At 33.3% G+C, this 15846-nt stretch overlaps 1 protein-coding gene and 1 pseudogene across 1 annotated transcript; one reads left to right on the forward strand and one right to left on the reverse strand.

The window, feature by feature from the left end:
• The first annotated feature begins 12339 nt into the window (after nucleotides 1-12339).
• Nucleotides 12340-12822, forward strand: LOC120148058. The gene has a single exon (XM_039161253.1). It carries the CDS (start codon nucleotides 12340-12342, stop codon nucleotides 12820-12822), a length of 483 nt encoding a protein of 160 aa, XP_039017184.1.
• A 1391-nt stretch (nucleotides 12823-14213) lies between these two features.
• Nucleotides 14214-15364, reverse strand: LOC120148059 (annotated as a pseudogene).
• Nucleotides 15365-15846: the final 482 nt, after the last annotated feature.

Raw genomic sequence — 15846 nt, forward strand, 5'->3', positions numbered from 1 at the left:
CAATGATGAAATATCGGATCGCATTCCACTCACAAGGGAATCAATATGCTCCCGAAAATTGACCATGTATTCCATCACGGTCTTAATTGTGACATCCTCTGCAACTGGAGCTTCTTCCATCATTGCGTCTCCACTTGGTTGCTCTTCTTCATGGCCAACAGGGTCCATTTCCTCACTCTCTTGATCTAATCCGACCTCCTTGACACGCTTTCAACCGAGTTTTTCAACAAAATCATATCCCGCTTTTTTAATAAATACCATGTCAATCTTGCGGGTTAATCGAACAGGGGCATCATGCGAAAAATCAACTTCCTTCTTCTTCAACAGATGGGTGATGACACATCCATATGGTAGTGTAGTTGAAATTGTTGCTCCCTTTGTGACCATATATACAATTGTATTAAATATGAGTTTTGCAATGTTTGGAGCCGTTTGGATTTATACTTTGCTATCCACCAATAATCGCTGTCTCGAAGCGTTGAATGTTTTCCCCCACTAGGCCGGATATACCATGTGAGCATTTTGTGAAACACTCTCGACTCTACATCGAGGTGAATTGGGCTATTTCTAGTAACCCGTTAATTGTAGACCAATCTACACCATTTTCATCTGAATCCCCTGTATTCGCTACACCTAAACCCTCCGCAATAGTTTTCTGGAGATATATATATCCTTCCCCATGACATGTGTATTAATTCCTATTATATTAGTCTTATTAGGCTCGTGCTGTAAGGAAGCATTGTTGTAGAAGACTCTAACTAGGTTGGGATAATATCTTGGTTCTACACCAAGGAATTCAAGCCAACCCCAAGATGTAAATGTGGATTTAAAACTAAATGCATATTTATCATCAAACAAGAACCCAGGTCAATGACACGTTCGGGACGAATCTTCCTTACTTTAAAACTCGTCTGCCATCTTTGTTTCTCCATGTCGGATCTAAAGTTCAGAGTTTCGAAGGACCTGATTTCCTCAGAAGAATCGTTGTTACAGAAGGAGGTGGTTGAGAAGAACTGGGTTGAGAAGAGCTTTGAGAAAGACCTCGCTTCTGACGCTGACGTTTTGGAGCCATTTTGGTTGGATGCTACCCTATTACAATGGAACACAAACACATTCAGGATAAAAACTCCAATATAGAAATCAATCAAACCCATAAAATATCGATAAATTTACCTGAATATCTGGTCGTCACTTATGATAACGGTAGAAGAAAGAGGAAGATCTGCCTGCTTGCCTTTATGTTTAGGGTTTCTCGATTAAGAGTACTATATCGTAACGGTGGAAAACACTTGATATTTAAATTAGTATCGACACAAACTATATTAGTGTCGACACATTATTTAGACATATTCTCACATAAAACCGGTATAATTGTACCGTTAGATTGAAAAATTACATATTACATTATACTTTTGGGTTCGATGATTTTGGGATCGACACTTTTTATATATGGATCGACACTTTATGGTGCACCCTGTTTTCCATTCATATTAAATTAGTATCGACACAAACATATTAGTGTCGACACATTATTTAGACATATTCTCACATAAAACCGGTATAATTGTACCGGTTAGATTGAAAAATTACATATTACATTATACTTTTGGGTTCGATGATGTTGGGATCGACACTTTTTATATATGGATCGACACTTTATGGTGCACCCTGTTTTCCATTCATATTTAAATTAGTATCGACACATTATTTAGACATATTCTCACATAAACCGGTATAATTGTACCGGTTAGATTGAAAAATTACATATTACATTATAATTTTGGGTTCGATGATTTTGGGATCGACACTTTTTATATATGGATCGACACTTTATGGTGCACCCTGTTTTCCATTCATTCTGGAAATAAATATCGACACAAACTATATTAGTGTCGACACATTATTTAGACATATTCTCACATAAAACCGTATAATTGTACCGGTTAGATTGAAAAATTACATATTACATTATACTTTTGGGTTCGATGATTTTGGGATCGACACTTTTTATATATGGATCGACACTTTATGGGTGCACCCTGTTTTCCATTCATTCTGGAAATAAATATCGACACAAACTATATTAGTGTCGACACATTATTTAGACATATTCTCACATAAAACCGGTATAATTGTACCGGTTAGATTGAAAAATTACATATTACATTATACTTTTGGGTTCGATGATTTTGGGATCGACACTTTTTATATGGATCGACACTTTATGGTGCACCCTGTTTCCATTCATTCTGGAAAAAAAATATCGACACAAACTATATTAGTGTCGACACATTATTTAGACATATTCTCACATAAAACCGGTATAATTGTACCGGTTAGATTGAAAAATTACATCCTTTTGGCCATATTGTAAATTTGCCTTTTACTTCCAAGTATCAACATGACCCTTAATGTGTATAGAAACATGTACAACAACATACTGCTAACTTTTCTCATCTCATTCATAATTATATTCACATACGAAAATATAAATCGTATACAAAATTATAAATCTTATACAAAATTAACCCTACATTACATCATTGCATTCTTTTGTTATTCTTATGTAATATTGCAGCTTTTGTTATCTCCTGTCTTCGTTCATTTTGATTGTGGCTTACGAGATCGTTTAATACTCGCGATCGATCCCAGTCTCCAACAACCTATATTCAAATTGTCAGAACGTTAAGTATTGTCAACTACAGCATTCAATATACGACTTTTAACAATTTTACCACAAACGATTTTTTCTATCCACTTACAAATCACTAGTTGCCCCTGTAGAACCGATCGATTCCATCCACATCATCACATACATGCCGCAATCATATCTGTTACAAAATTTGAAAACCACACATGTCAATTATGATGAATACTGCATAAATTAAGCTTTCTATTTGTGATAACATCTCATACCCATTCAATTGCTTATTCTTCTTATGCTCCACAAATTTGAAATTTTTCAAGGGATACTTTCCTAGAGATCCACAGGACTCAACCCAAATGCGTTTCTTATTATAAGAATCTAATATTTTAATCTGCATTAAATAGAAGAAGTTATGCACCAAAAAAATTATGCATTATAATTTACATAATGTCCTTTCATACATACATACATACCATCTCTTAGCATCCTTCACTCTCTGTTTAGCTGCTTCAGTTGTAAACATACTATCATATTGTTACAACATGATCTACCATATCCAACACCAACAGATACCAATGTGAATTATGGTAGTTTATTGTGATCATGATCTGCAACAAATTTCACACCCAATTTGACAAAATTCAACATTCTATATCCGAAAACATCATTTGCAATTGGTATGGTGTCTTACCTTCTCACAGTCGGTGAATTTCACATAGTTATCCAATATGACACCCCAGAAGGTAGAAATACTCTCAACACTTTCTTTGTTGTTGGCTTCCAACGCCTGTTGCTGTAATTACGCAACAAACATTATTAATTTACCGTCTATAACACACTTTTCAATATTTATTAATTTAACTCACCACTAAGAGGTATGGAAGGTAGCCAATCCTCCGGAGTGACTTTTGAGAATCGTAGCATATGGTCCAGGCGAGCAAATCGATAACCTAACAAAATTAATTACACAATCAGAAATATTCAATAAGTTTTAACATTTTCTACTTTCTACTTACCACACCGCCAACCCATTCCGTAGGCTTCAACGTTGCAACGTCGTATACATTAGCGAATTGATTTCCCATTGATATTACAGAATATATGTATGAATCATTAGGATTAATATGTTGTCATGAAATATTTAAATATCACTCACAAAACAATATATTTCACTTACCCCGATTCTAACTCGCTATTCCATAATAATCACAAATTACAGCTTCGATGTCATCAATTCCGCTTGGAATATCCGCTTTTCAACCTACAATTTTGCATACAAATTTTTGTCACAACAACATAATAAAAATCAAATTAAGTATTCTTTTATTAAACTTACCTTCTGCTTCTTCTTCTGGGGTGCAGACATTCCGAATCCAAAACTGCTGCTATAACACTCTCCGGTGTATAAATGACATCGACTTCCTTCCTCCTTATTTCTTCCATCTCTTCTTCTTCCTCCTCCTCTTTCTTCTTCATATTTTTTCAGTTCATCGTACTTTTTTTCTACATAGCTCTTCATCTCTTTATTTCACCCTTCAATTGAGCTCCTTCATCCGAGTATTATCACCACCCCCTTCACCCCCGTAAGTTCACTCCTCAAATCCACAACCTCCTTCACCACTCCCTCAAATTTTTCTCCCGTCACCATCTTAATATCACCCCTTAACACCCCAACTTCTTTCACCACTTCACCCTCAACACCTCTACTTCTTTCACCACTCCATCTATTTTTCCTTCCACTACCCCCTTATGCCTCTCGAGTGTATCTTCGACTCTCTCGAGTTTCTCTACGACTTGATCAAGTTTCTCTTCGACTCTTGATTGTCTTTGCATGATTTCAAATTGGATTTTTTTGATATCAGCCAATTCAGACATCAAAATGTCGAAGTTACTCTGTTTTGCTTCACCGTCGTCCCACTCACCGTCATCCCCCAATACAACCATCCCTCCTTTCTTCTCCTCTGCCTCCACTGCCTCCTCTACATCCTTGCCAATAACCTTCAAATTAAATTACAATAGTAAGACATTGATTATATTCTTAATATTATTTAATTACATTTATTACCATTTCTTGCATCTTCCCTCTATCCACTTCAACTTCACCATCCTCTAACCACCTCTTCCTTCCCCATGCACGGATGCGTGCCACTCCGGTTCTTTCATAAGCCGGCACTGCTCACAGCCCGACCAAAAATCGAACAGTGCAACCTGTATTTATAATAAAATTTATATTTTTATATAAAAACACAAAAAAGTGATTCAACTCATTTACCTCTAAGATTGCTATGCACCCTTTGAGGTATCTCTGGCTGCCCTTTTAAAGGTGATGATTGATTCAATCAATCTCGAATGGATATATTCAGCCCAATTGAATTCACCCTTCAAGCCTTCATCGCAAATGAGCTTCATATATTCCTTGTTCGTTGACGTATCACCGTTGGACAAAGAAATATCCCGACAAGGTACAATAGAACTCGGGCCTTCAGCTCATCCCCCAGTAAGATCCACTTTTGATATCCTCTTCAACTTCAGCATATGTCACCTTATGATTCAAACCATATTTGGAGGCAAGTGCTTTCCAGTTCTTACTCCTACAGACTTCTATAACACTTTTGCCTTTGTTTTGTACCCCAATACGGCTGCAGCAGTCGATACCCCAGAGGGAATGAATAATCACCATACTTAGCCATACATTGACTGACGTCAAATTGTGCCATCAAGGATCGACACAATTCCCTTCGAATAGGTCGATCCCTTACTCCGATCAACGATCCAAAACCTATTTCTCCCAGCACATTCAACTGACCCTTCTCCTTAAGGTGTTTAATTAATAAATTCACCCTTTTAATGCTGCATCTTGTCGACACTTCCTACATTTTTTAACAATATATAATGTTATAGTTCTTATATATTTTGTATCAACGTATTTACAAGTTTAATGAATACCTTATTTCATGTGCTTTCCTCCGTTCTTTGTATTCTTTACTATCATTCCTTGACTGTGTGATGTAAGGTTCCTTTTCAGCATCACTCATGAATTCCATTTGGACCTCACATCTTTTTTCACCTAATAAAACATAAACGTTTCTTAATCAATACATTAACACTAATACTAATACTACTCAATGTCAATTTCATTTTACATACCGAACCGCTCTGTGTGCCATCTCCCTTCATCCTTTTGCATTCGGCCATACTGTTAACATTTAAAATTTGTAATCAATTTAAAGTTTATCGATACTTAATCCAATTACCATTTCAACAATAATAACAAAAAGACATTGATACTTACTAGAAGTACATATATCCACCCTTTGGTTGCTTCGAGTCTCGGCCTCAATTTCAAAGTCATCTGCTCCACCAACAATTTTCCAACCCATTGACTCCATTTTTCCTTCATATATCAGTTTACGCAAATCAAATTATTTTGTTACATACACTTTTCAATATACAAATATAGATAACTACTCTTGTGGTAAAACGGTTTTCTTCAAAAGAATTTGAATGGCCACACCAAAATGTGTCGGCACATTTATACAACCTATAATATCATTTTCTACCTATAATATTTAATAAAAGTATCGACATTTATATTTTTCCTTGAATATCTATTTCTACCTGCAATCGTCCCAAATGCTTCCTTACTCCAAAACCCCAAACAACACATAAAAAAACCCTATCGCGATTACTGTAATAATTAAAAATTAGGGTTTCGACAACATACTTTCGATTCGACTGCAGCAACAAACAAAACTTCGCTTTAGAAACGCCTTCTGAAATGCAGCAACAATTACTCTTCGATTTCAAAAACTCGTCCGTTCTATCTTTTTTCAGAGGATATTTAGCTATGGCCTTTATATTTTCATCGGATATGTTATTTATATTTAATCGATACAAATACAAAAGTGTCGATACTTTTATGTCAGGTGTCGATACTTCGAAAGGATAATTACCTATTTCTTTGAAAGTGTCGATAATTTATTACACGTACTTACGAAAGTATCGACACTTTCAATATATCCGTATCATTTTACCGGTTTTATCATTTTGATACCGGTTTTATCATATTTTTACCTGTTATATCGTTGTGGATCGATATATTTTTTTAAAGTATCGACACATTATAGGCGCTATAACTGCTTCTCTTTTAAATTCACAAAGTGTCGATCCTTATATAACGTATCGACACTTTTAAATTTACCGTTTTATCATTTGTTACCGGTTTTATCATATTTTTACCTGGTATATCGTTTTGGATCGATATATTTTTTAAAAGTATCGACACTTTTTAGGATTTATAACTGCTTTTAAGTTATGTAATTTATGTTTCAATTTATTTAATAGTGTTTCATGTTTTCCACTACAATTTAATTTAATAATTTAATTTACACAAAATTTTATTTGATTGTTTTGATATTTTATAAAATATTATTTAGAATTTAAATTTAACAATATTAACCAAATATAATAATAAATATGTTTTCAACAGTGAAATAAGTATGGACACTTTTATAAAAATGATATATACTTTTTTGAAAGTTATGTAATTTATGTTTCAATTTTTTTTAATAGTGTTTCATGTTTTCCACCTACAATATTAATTTAATAATTTCATTTACACAAAAAATTATTTGATTGTTTTGATATTTTATAAATATTATTTAGATTTTAAATTTAACAATATTAACTAAAGATAATAATATATTTTCACAGTGAAATAAGTATGAACACTTTTATAAAAAGGATAGATAATTTACAATATAACAGGTAAAAATATGACAAAACCAGATTCATTATGACAAAACCGGTAAAATTTACTTGATATGTTAAAAGTATGGACACTTTTATAAAAAAGATAGATACTTACCGATAACCAAAGTTTACCGGTTACCAAATTTTTTAATAGTTTTTCATATTTTCTACCTAAAACATTATTAGTTGTCAACATAATAGGTACCGCTAAACCGAATTTATTAAATACATTTTAATGTATCCGGTAATGCTGTATATTAGCCGTATATTAACCCGCCTTTCCTGAGACATTCCCCACCTTTCTTGCCCTAGAGACTCAGGATCGATTCCCTTAGCCCCACTATTTGAGTTCTCTCGATTTTCTTTTCACCATGTCTCCATCTTATTGGTAGAAAATAAATTTACTAAATTAAATTATAACTAAATTTAATCTTTTAATAAGATAGTAATATGTGTCGTGGTACAATTGATTTGAGGTTAAATTAATTTTAGTTTATTAAAATTAAGATCAAATTAATAGAATATATAAGTAAGAGTGATCAAATATATAATTATATTAGTTTTATTAATTGCCGCATCAACACTTCCGTCAAATGTTAATGACATGTGACTTGATTGAGTGCATTTAAATAATTGGGTGACCTAATTAATAAAATTTCAAAAATGATGGTCAAAATGAAAAGAGGCAATTGGTAGGTGGTCAATTGTATAGTTTACCCTATTTTTTTATTGAGATTTTGGGTTCGAGTAGATAGGTCTACAAGGCATATGTTATCAATGACTAAAATAGCTTTGTGCTGGGTTCTCTTCGTTGCTATAGAGATTATGGTTCCACCATTTATTTCTGATAGTTCGTTCTGGAACTGTTGGAGTTGCAGTTTAGTGTCCCGTTAGGTCCTTTTGTGGTTAGAGAAAGCCGAGGCTTGTTGTTTCATGGTAGTTTGGTTCGGGTAGTGTAGTTTTTTCTAGCTTGGCTAGCTTTTTGTGAGGGTCGGATTGGTGTGCTTTATCGTTTGGTGTAATTGAGAGCTCTGGCTTTCATTTTATTCTACCTCATGGTATACTCTTTTTCCTCCAATTAGGTCTAGGGAGGTTTTTTTAATGAGGTCCAGAGGTGGTGTACCTTGTATCTTCAATACGAAGTACCCATCTTTCAAAAAAAAAATATAATAAGGGCAAACGATATAAATGATCACCGAATTTCTAGGACAACTGCATTTTACTCACAAACTTTAGAAACTGTAATACAATCATTGTACTTTCAATTTATTTCATTACGATCATTATCGTCAGTTGTCGATAAGAAATGCTAAAAAGTCATCTTCTTCCCCCAAAAAAAGCATAAGTTTTTCATATTAATTGATTGTCGATCCCTTTCGCTTACGCCGTTTGATGTTCTTCATGTCACCATCGTCTCTAAACACAACACCTATCATACTCAAGAGCTTCATCATCTTCTTACGACCATGAACCATTCATCACTGTCATTTCATCCTAGTCCCAAAAACCACAATTACGAATCACAACCAGACCAACCTCGAGCCACCATCACCAATCTCATTAAGTCAACGCCCACAATCACCAATAACAACATATATATAAAAAAACAAGTACAATGAGTTATAATTCTAATCTTAATGAGTTTTTTCTTCTTTCAAAGTACAATGGTCTCGGGTACCTTTTTAATTATAAAATTATAGAACTAACATATTATAATTGTATTAAATTAATAAATAGTTACATGTTATTTTTTTTGCATCCGTTACTCCTTTTCACTGTCTTTAGTCAACCTCTTCTCGATCTCTAACCTATCTAATTCTAATCTTGATCCTTATATTACGAAATCTACAAGGTTGTTGTATTCCCTTGATATCCACTCAAATGTGCAATCATCAAATTAATCGTCCTTCTTCTATATCCTAACGTGAAGACATTTTTTTATACTCTCGAGTTGAAAAATACTTCACTAAAATCTAATCCCTTGACTACAGTCTATTGCTTAGCTTTGTGTATTTTTAAATTTCTGACAACTTGATTATGGTGAAATCTAAGATATTCTTTTTAGAATCTTGGAGCACGGCTCCATCACCTACTGCACTTTCTTGCATAAAAGTATCTTCCGATAGTATATAATATCTAAAATCACATTACACATAATATAATATATTAATATTTTTAATAAGTTATTTATATTATCGATTTATCAACATATTATATACACAAATAAATAAATAATAATAAAAAATATGTTTAGTATAATTTATGTATAAAATAAGAAACTAACCATATATTAAATAAATATTTACCCTTCCTTAATCTTCTCCTATGAATATTTAAAACTCGAAGAAAATACCTTCCAACTAAGATGAAAAATAAAAAAATTTATTTCAATTAATTTCAAAATTAAACATTCTATAAGAGTAAAATCAAATCAATCCTAAAAGTTTCATTCCATTCGAAGATGTAAAATATTTATAAAGTTTCATATTAACACGCTTACAAACTCTCATGTCTTTAATTTGCAAATAAAATCACGAATTTAAAATATTTACTAATCATGGTAATACTTATATCAAGCATATAAAAAAATTCTTAAAATATACAAAAATTATATTAAATGATGATTTCACATTGTAATTTGTAAAAATATAAAAATTGTAACTGAATATTTAACTAATGCATCTAGTAACATACACATTATTGATTAAACTTTAAAATCAAGACAAAAAGCTTCTCACTTTCCTTACACGCATACACTCAATTTATCTACTACTATTAAATAATAGGAATGGTTTTTATTTATAAACTAAGACCTCTTATATCCGACGGTTGAGATACGTTTAAATGGACTACTAAAAATATTCTTATTATAAATATTTATCTTCTAGAACTTCTTAGGTACAAATTTTATTTGGAGCGGTAGAATAACATTTTCTATGTTATACCTCTTCTAGAGTATTATAGATTAATCTATCCCTATTTGGATGGAATCAACGCTATTGGAAGGTATTCAACATTGATATAGTCTGAAAAGGATTGAGGTGACGTCTGACAAAAATATATTGCATAATAACAAATTTTCTCTTAACGTTTGATCAAATAGTCACTTTGACCTTAATTTTGTAAAGTAATTTAGCTCTCAATATTTTATTTTGGGTCTAAATGCCCTCATGATGAAAATTGTTGATTGACTAACAATCAAAGCTTGCCACTCACGTGACACTATAACGTGTAATATAAGTAATGATTTGACATATGTAACGTATCCAAAGTGATGACGCTACACATATTTGCATATATTAATGATCATATGAAAAATGTCGTGTCTAAAGTGATAACGTGACATATGTCATGCTAGTAAAAATATTTTATTTTATTTTATTAAATTAATTTCATTTAATAAAATTGTAACATCCTAAATTGAGGTTAGTATTTTTGGTCGTGATAATATGAAGTCATGTTGGTTTAGAATTAAATTACAGTTTGTATTTATGTATTCGACCGCATTGTGTTTATCGCTATTGCGGATATAACTGATGATATTGCGGTGATTGCAAGTATCGTGATTGTGAATTTTTAATAACATATGTTACTGTGAACATAACGGTTGTGGATATCGTGGTTTCGGATGATGTCATTATCACTACATAACGATCGTTGTTATGTTTACAGACAATTGTTTAAGTAATTGTTCATAATAACAAGTTTTAAAAAAATTTCTAAGGACAATTCTATAATAACAAGTGTAAATAAATGAGTCCCTAATAACAAATATTTAAAAAATAAATTTTAAGAGTATGCTCATAAGAACAAATATTGGAAAAAAAATTGGACTTCTAATAAAAGTACTGAAAAATTTACTCATAATAACAAATAAATATTAAAAAAGAAATTAAATTTTAAAAATTTGTCTCTAATAACAAATATTGAAAAAATTAAACCCGCGATAACAAGTATAAACTAATTTAGACATAAAATATTAAGCAAATAAAAACTCCTTATATAACTTTGTATATTTTTTTCTTTAAGACTTCGGATGAAAAATTTCATCTTTAATATAAAGAATTATTATTTTGGAGTAAGAACGTGCTAATAATATGTAATAAATTATGAAATATTTTAAAATGAAAATATAAAAAAGTCGAAGATAATCGGCACAAGAGAGAAGAAAGGGAGAAGAGGGTTAAGGATAGGTATGGTACGAGACTTGACTCTGATGAATTTTGATCTAACATACTTAATAAATTTAAAAAAAATTAGTGTTGAGCCGGGTCTTTAGAGTACAAGTTTGAGTCAGATCGGGTTAGGTCGAATACTCGGGTTTGAATTTGTGGTGAAAAATATTCAACTTGAAAAATAACATAATTATACCTTGAGGATAATTGCAATAAAACTTCTCGCTATATTTTTTTTGTAATTAGATCCCTATTTTATCGAATAAATTAATATTTTTTAATAAATTTATTTATTTCAAGTCGGGTCGAATTTTGGGTGGAATGTGTATATTTTGGGTCAGATTGATCGAAAACTGACCCACCCGACTCATGTCCATCCTAGTTAGGAAACATGGGAAAACGTGGTTTATTGAATTTCTATATCGAATGGATCCAATGTTAATAATAATGCTTTTTTAGATTTAGGTAAATACTTAATTTACCTAATACGAGTAAACGTATTCAATAAAGTGATAATAAATATTAAATTGGACTAAACACCATTCTTTTAGGACAAGGACTACATATTTCGTGTTCTACTTAGAGTTAAAGATGTGTGTGTATATAAAGAGGAGATGCTAAAGCACTTCTCACTAAAATTGGAAGATAAGAAGAAACATAAAAAAGCTAAGCATCAAGCGTTGATATTCTCTTAAAGATGCAGAGAGATTCTGGCTCATGGTACGCCGATGACACGACTGGAATTGGTACTATTTCGACATATGGATGGGGGAACTTACGCAATATCAAATCCCACAAGACTACGAAGAAGAAGCACATGACCCTCAACTTTGCGGCCGGTTTCGATACTGTCATGCTTTGCTAGATCGCCATAACGATCCTGATCGTAGTAAAATCTATAATACGTTTCACCAAAACCTATTCGACGAATCCATTAATTCTCCCGTGGAGTGTGAAATCTCCGAAGAATTCAAGGTCAACCGTCGTTCTGAAATCTTGAACTATATCGACTCCACATATAGAGCTGAACGCAACAAGAACATAGATAAATTCTTGATCATTGTGAAATTCGGGGTGTTTAAGATAAACTACCATACTTATCATGATTATTCCAGCGATGATTATGACGGTGATACCGAGGAGGAAATCGGGTTTGTTCCGGCTAGTAAGTCGAGCATTGAAGCGTTGGAGAAAGTTTTAGATTTGGAGTCTGAGTTTGAGTGTGCGATTTGCCTCGATGAGGGATGAACGAAGCTAAACGCATGCCTTGTGGCATGCATTTCATGACCGATGTATTGAAAAGTGGCTAGAAAGAGTCGCATGTGTCCGGTGTGTCGCTATACCATGCCTGTGATTCATGAATGTTTTTTTTATAAGTGATCCATGAATGTTTAAATCTTCATTAATTACTGTTACTATATACTTTTTATCAATATACAATTATTAAGTTTAGTGATTTTTTTTGATTCAGTTTGTTCCGTTCATAACGTCAGATTTAAACTGATAACTTTATGTAAACAATATAGTATTTTATCTTACTTAATCATCTGGTTATTAATTTTAAAGTTTAAATTCTAATAGTATTATACTTTATTTTAATTGTAAGAACAATTTTAAAACTTATAAATGCTAATAAATTCATATATGGTGATTTTTATCTATGAATTATTTAAGGATTATAGTGACGATTTTTATTCATTTCTATTTTAAAATTGAATTAGATTACGAAGTTCATAGTATAGTACTAGTTATTAAATATTTGGAAAGAATTTTTTTTTATAATCAATCGGACTAAATCAAACAATAAATGGCAATTATTAAAGTTTCCATTAATTTAGACAATTAATAAATGATTTTGTTTGTGAATTTAAAATTTGCCAGAAAAAAGGGCATACATATATGCGTATATGTATACAGACCGCTGCATGACTTGTTATCTTTGAGATGGAGAAGGATTCTGGTTTGTGGTCCTGTTCAAATTATACAACTTTTATTGTTTCTATAAATGGATGGGAGAACTTGTGGAAGATCATATCCCACAAGACTACGAGGAAGAAGTCCATGACCCTCGACGTTGCAGCCGAGTTCGTTACTGTCATGCTTCGCTCGATCATTGTAACGACCCTGATTCCGTTGAACTCTGCAATCTGTTTTTGCCAAAATCTGTTTGAGCAATCCCCTAAGTTCACTCCATGGGAGCACGAATCCCTAATGGTTCAAGGTCTGCCGCGACTGGGAAATCTTTAGAAATATCGAGTCCGTGTGCCGTGACAAACGCTACAAGAATATAAACAAATTCTTGATTGTTGTGAAGTTCGGGGTGTTTACGAGAGACAATGATCATGATCATCAAGGTAGTTTATATAACAACGATGATAGTGAGATCGAGGAGGAGGAGGAAATCGGGCCTGTGTCGAGCATCGAAGTGTCAGAAAACGTTTCGGGTTTAAGTCGTGAGTTTGAGTATCCTGCTTCCCTTGAAGAAGGGAAGAAATAAACTCTGCATATCCCGTGTGGGCATTTATTCATTGTCGATGCATATATATATTTAACTATGTACAGAGCAAGCAAATATGATGATAAAACACTTTATTATTCATGGAGGTTTTAGACCGTATAGAAGTAAAACTACATTCTCTTTACTTAACTTCGGGATAAAGAAAGGCATTGCAGATATAGAGATTCGATTCTTGAATCGGATTACGGTTCAACTTTGTGGACGGTTTTAGACTGTATAGACGCCGATAAAGTCCACAGATGGATGTTATATATAGTGAACCCTGGAACTCCTGCACTTCACTGACTAAGTTATTGCCATACCATCGTTCTAAATTTATTGTCTGAAGGACCCTGCCGAAGCTGTTGATCCGTTGGCCTATCGGCACCAATGTCTGGGTCTCTTGTTTCACCATCGCCGCTGCCTGCCAGTAGTCTCCCAGTAGGGTTCTCTGGATGTTATTCGGCCTCTCCTGGATGTTTATGATGTCGTAGGTGTCGGCTCTAGGACCCATGAGCCAAAACCTTATGGTATTGTTAGCATTGTAGTTAGAGACCAGAACATATGACCCATCTTGGCTAACTGCTACCCCTGCTGGCCCTGAGAGGTTCCTTAGTAACACTGTCACTCGCCTCGTGCTCGGGTTGTACATTAACAACCTCCCGTTGAATCATTCGACGCCAATCCTTTCGTAGCATCTCTGCAACAGGTTATTAATCGATGTCGATCTGTAAAACCGAAACAAAAAGTTCCCGAAACGGAATCGTATTGTGAAAGAAGAATGAACCTTAGATCATAGGCAGTGGTGTAATCAGAGAAAAGACATTTCCAGATAGTTGGTGAACATCTATGCCATTGCAGTAGCGGTAAGGCACGCCCTCTACACCAGCCGAGACTGGGGTGCTACTCTTCCACCGGAACCCAACACCATGAGACCAAGGTATGCATCACATACATAGAGCTGATTCGTTGCGTAATGTAGGCCTAAACCGAACGGTCTTCCGCACGCGCGCCCAAATCCGGATTAGTAACGCCATCACACAATGCCTTAGACCTGTCTCGACCTGTGAATCCATGCTCTACGAATCCATTTAGTCCGTTGTATTGTAGAATTCTACCATCAGCTACACCTACGTAGAATCGCCCAGTTGCAAGCTCAAAGGCAATGGATTCGGGACCTGTAGCGGTCGGTGGCAATTGAATCGATCGGAAAAATTCAGAATTAGCCATGGAAGGAAAACAGAAAACAAAGATGAAAAGCAAGGAAATGATTAGCCTGTTCATGGAAGCCATCTCAGATAAAACCACCCAATTTTATACATATTTTTGTAAAATTACAAGTATTTATAAGCCTAGAAAAGGTATAAAAGCCAAACCAAAATGAGATGTAACGTTTATGATCATGCTATTTAACACTTGTTGGATGAGAAAAAAATGTGAAACCAAAGCTCGGTATGCAATTCTCGAATTTTCGAAAAGGCGACCCTGAAATATGGATAAAGCTTCGAGGAAATTGGTCGGAAACTATTCGCATTTTCCATTTTAGATAGAATGTTAAAATTGTTTATAATATTTTACGAAATAGTCACTTTTATTTTAACACTTAACTCTTAATATTTGATTAAATATATTTTATTTTAAGATAAAATCATTATTGATTAACCATACACACTTATTTTTATTTGATATTTCACATTTATTTAATTATTGATGTGATATATATTATTATCATTTCTATTAACATAATGTATGCCACATCAATAACTAAGAATATA

Source organism: Hibiscus syriacus, unplaced genomic scaffold (genome assembly GCF_006381635.1).
Source record: "Hibiscus syriacus cultivar Baekdansim isolate YM2019G1 unplaced genomic scaffold, ASM638163v2 tig00110946_pilon, whole genome shotgun sequence".
Taxonomy (NCBI): Eukaryota; Viridiplantae; Streptophyta; class Magnoliopsida; order Malvales; family Malvaceae; genus Hibiscus; species Hibiscus syriacus.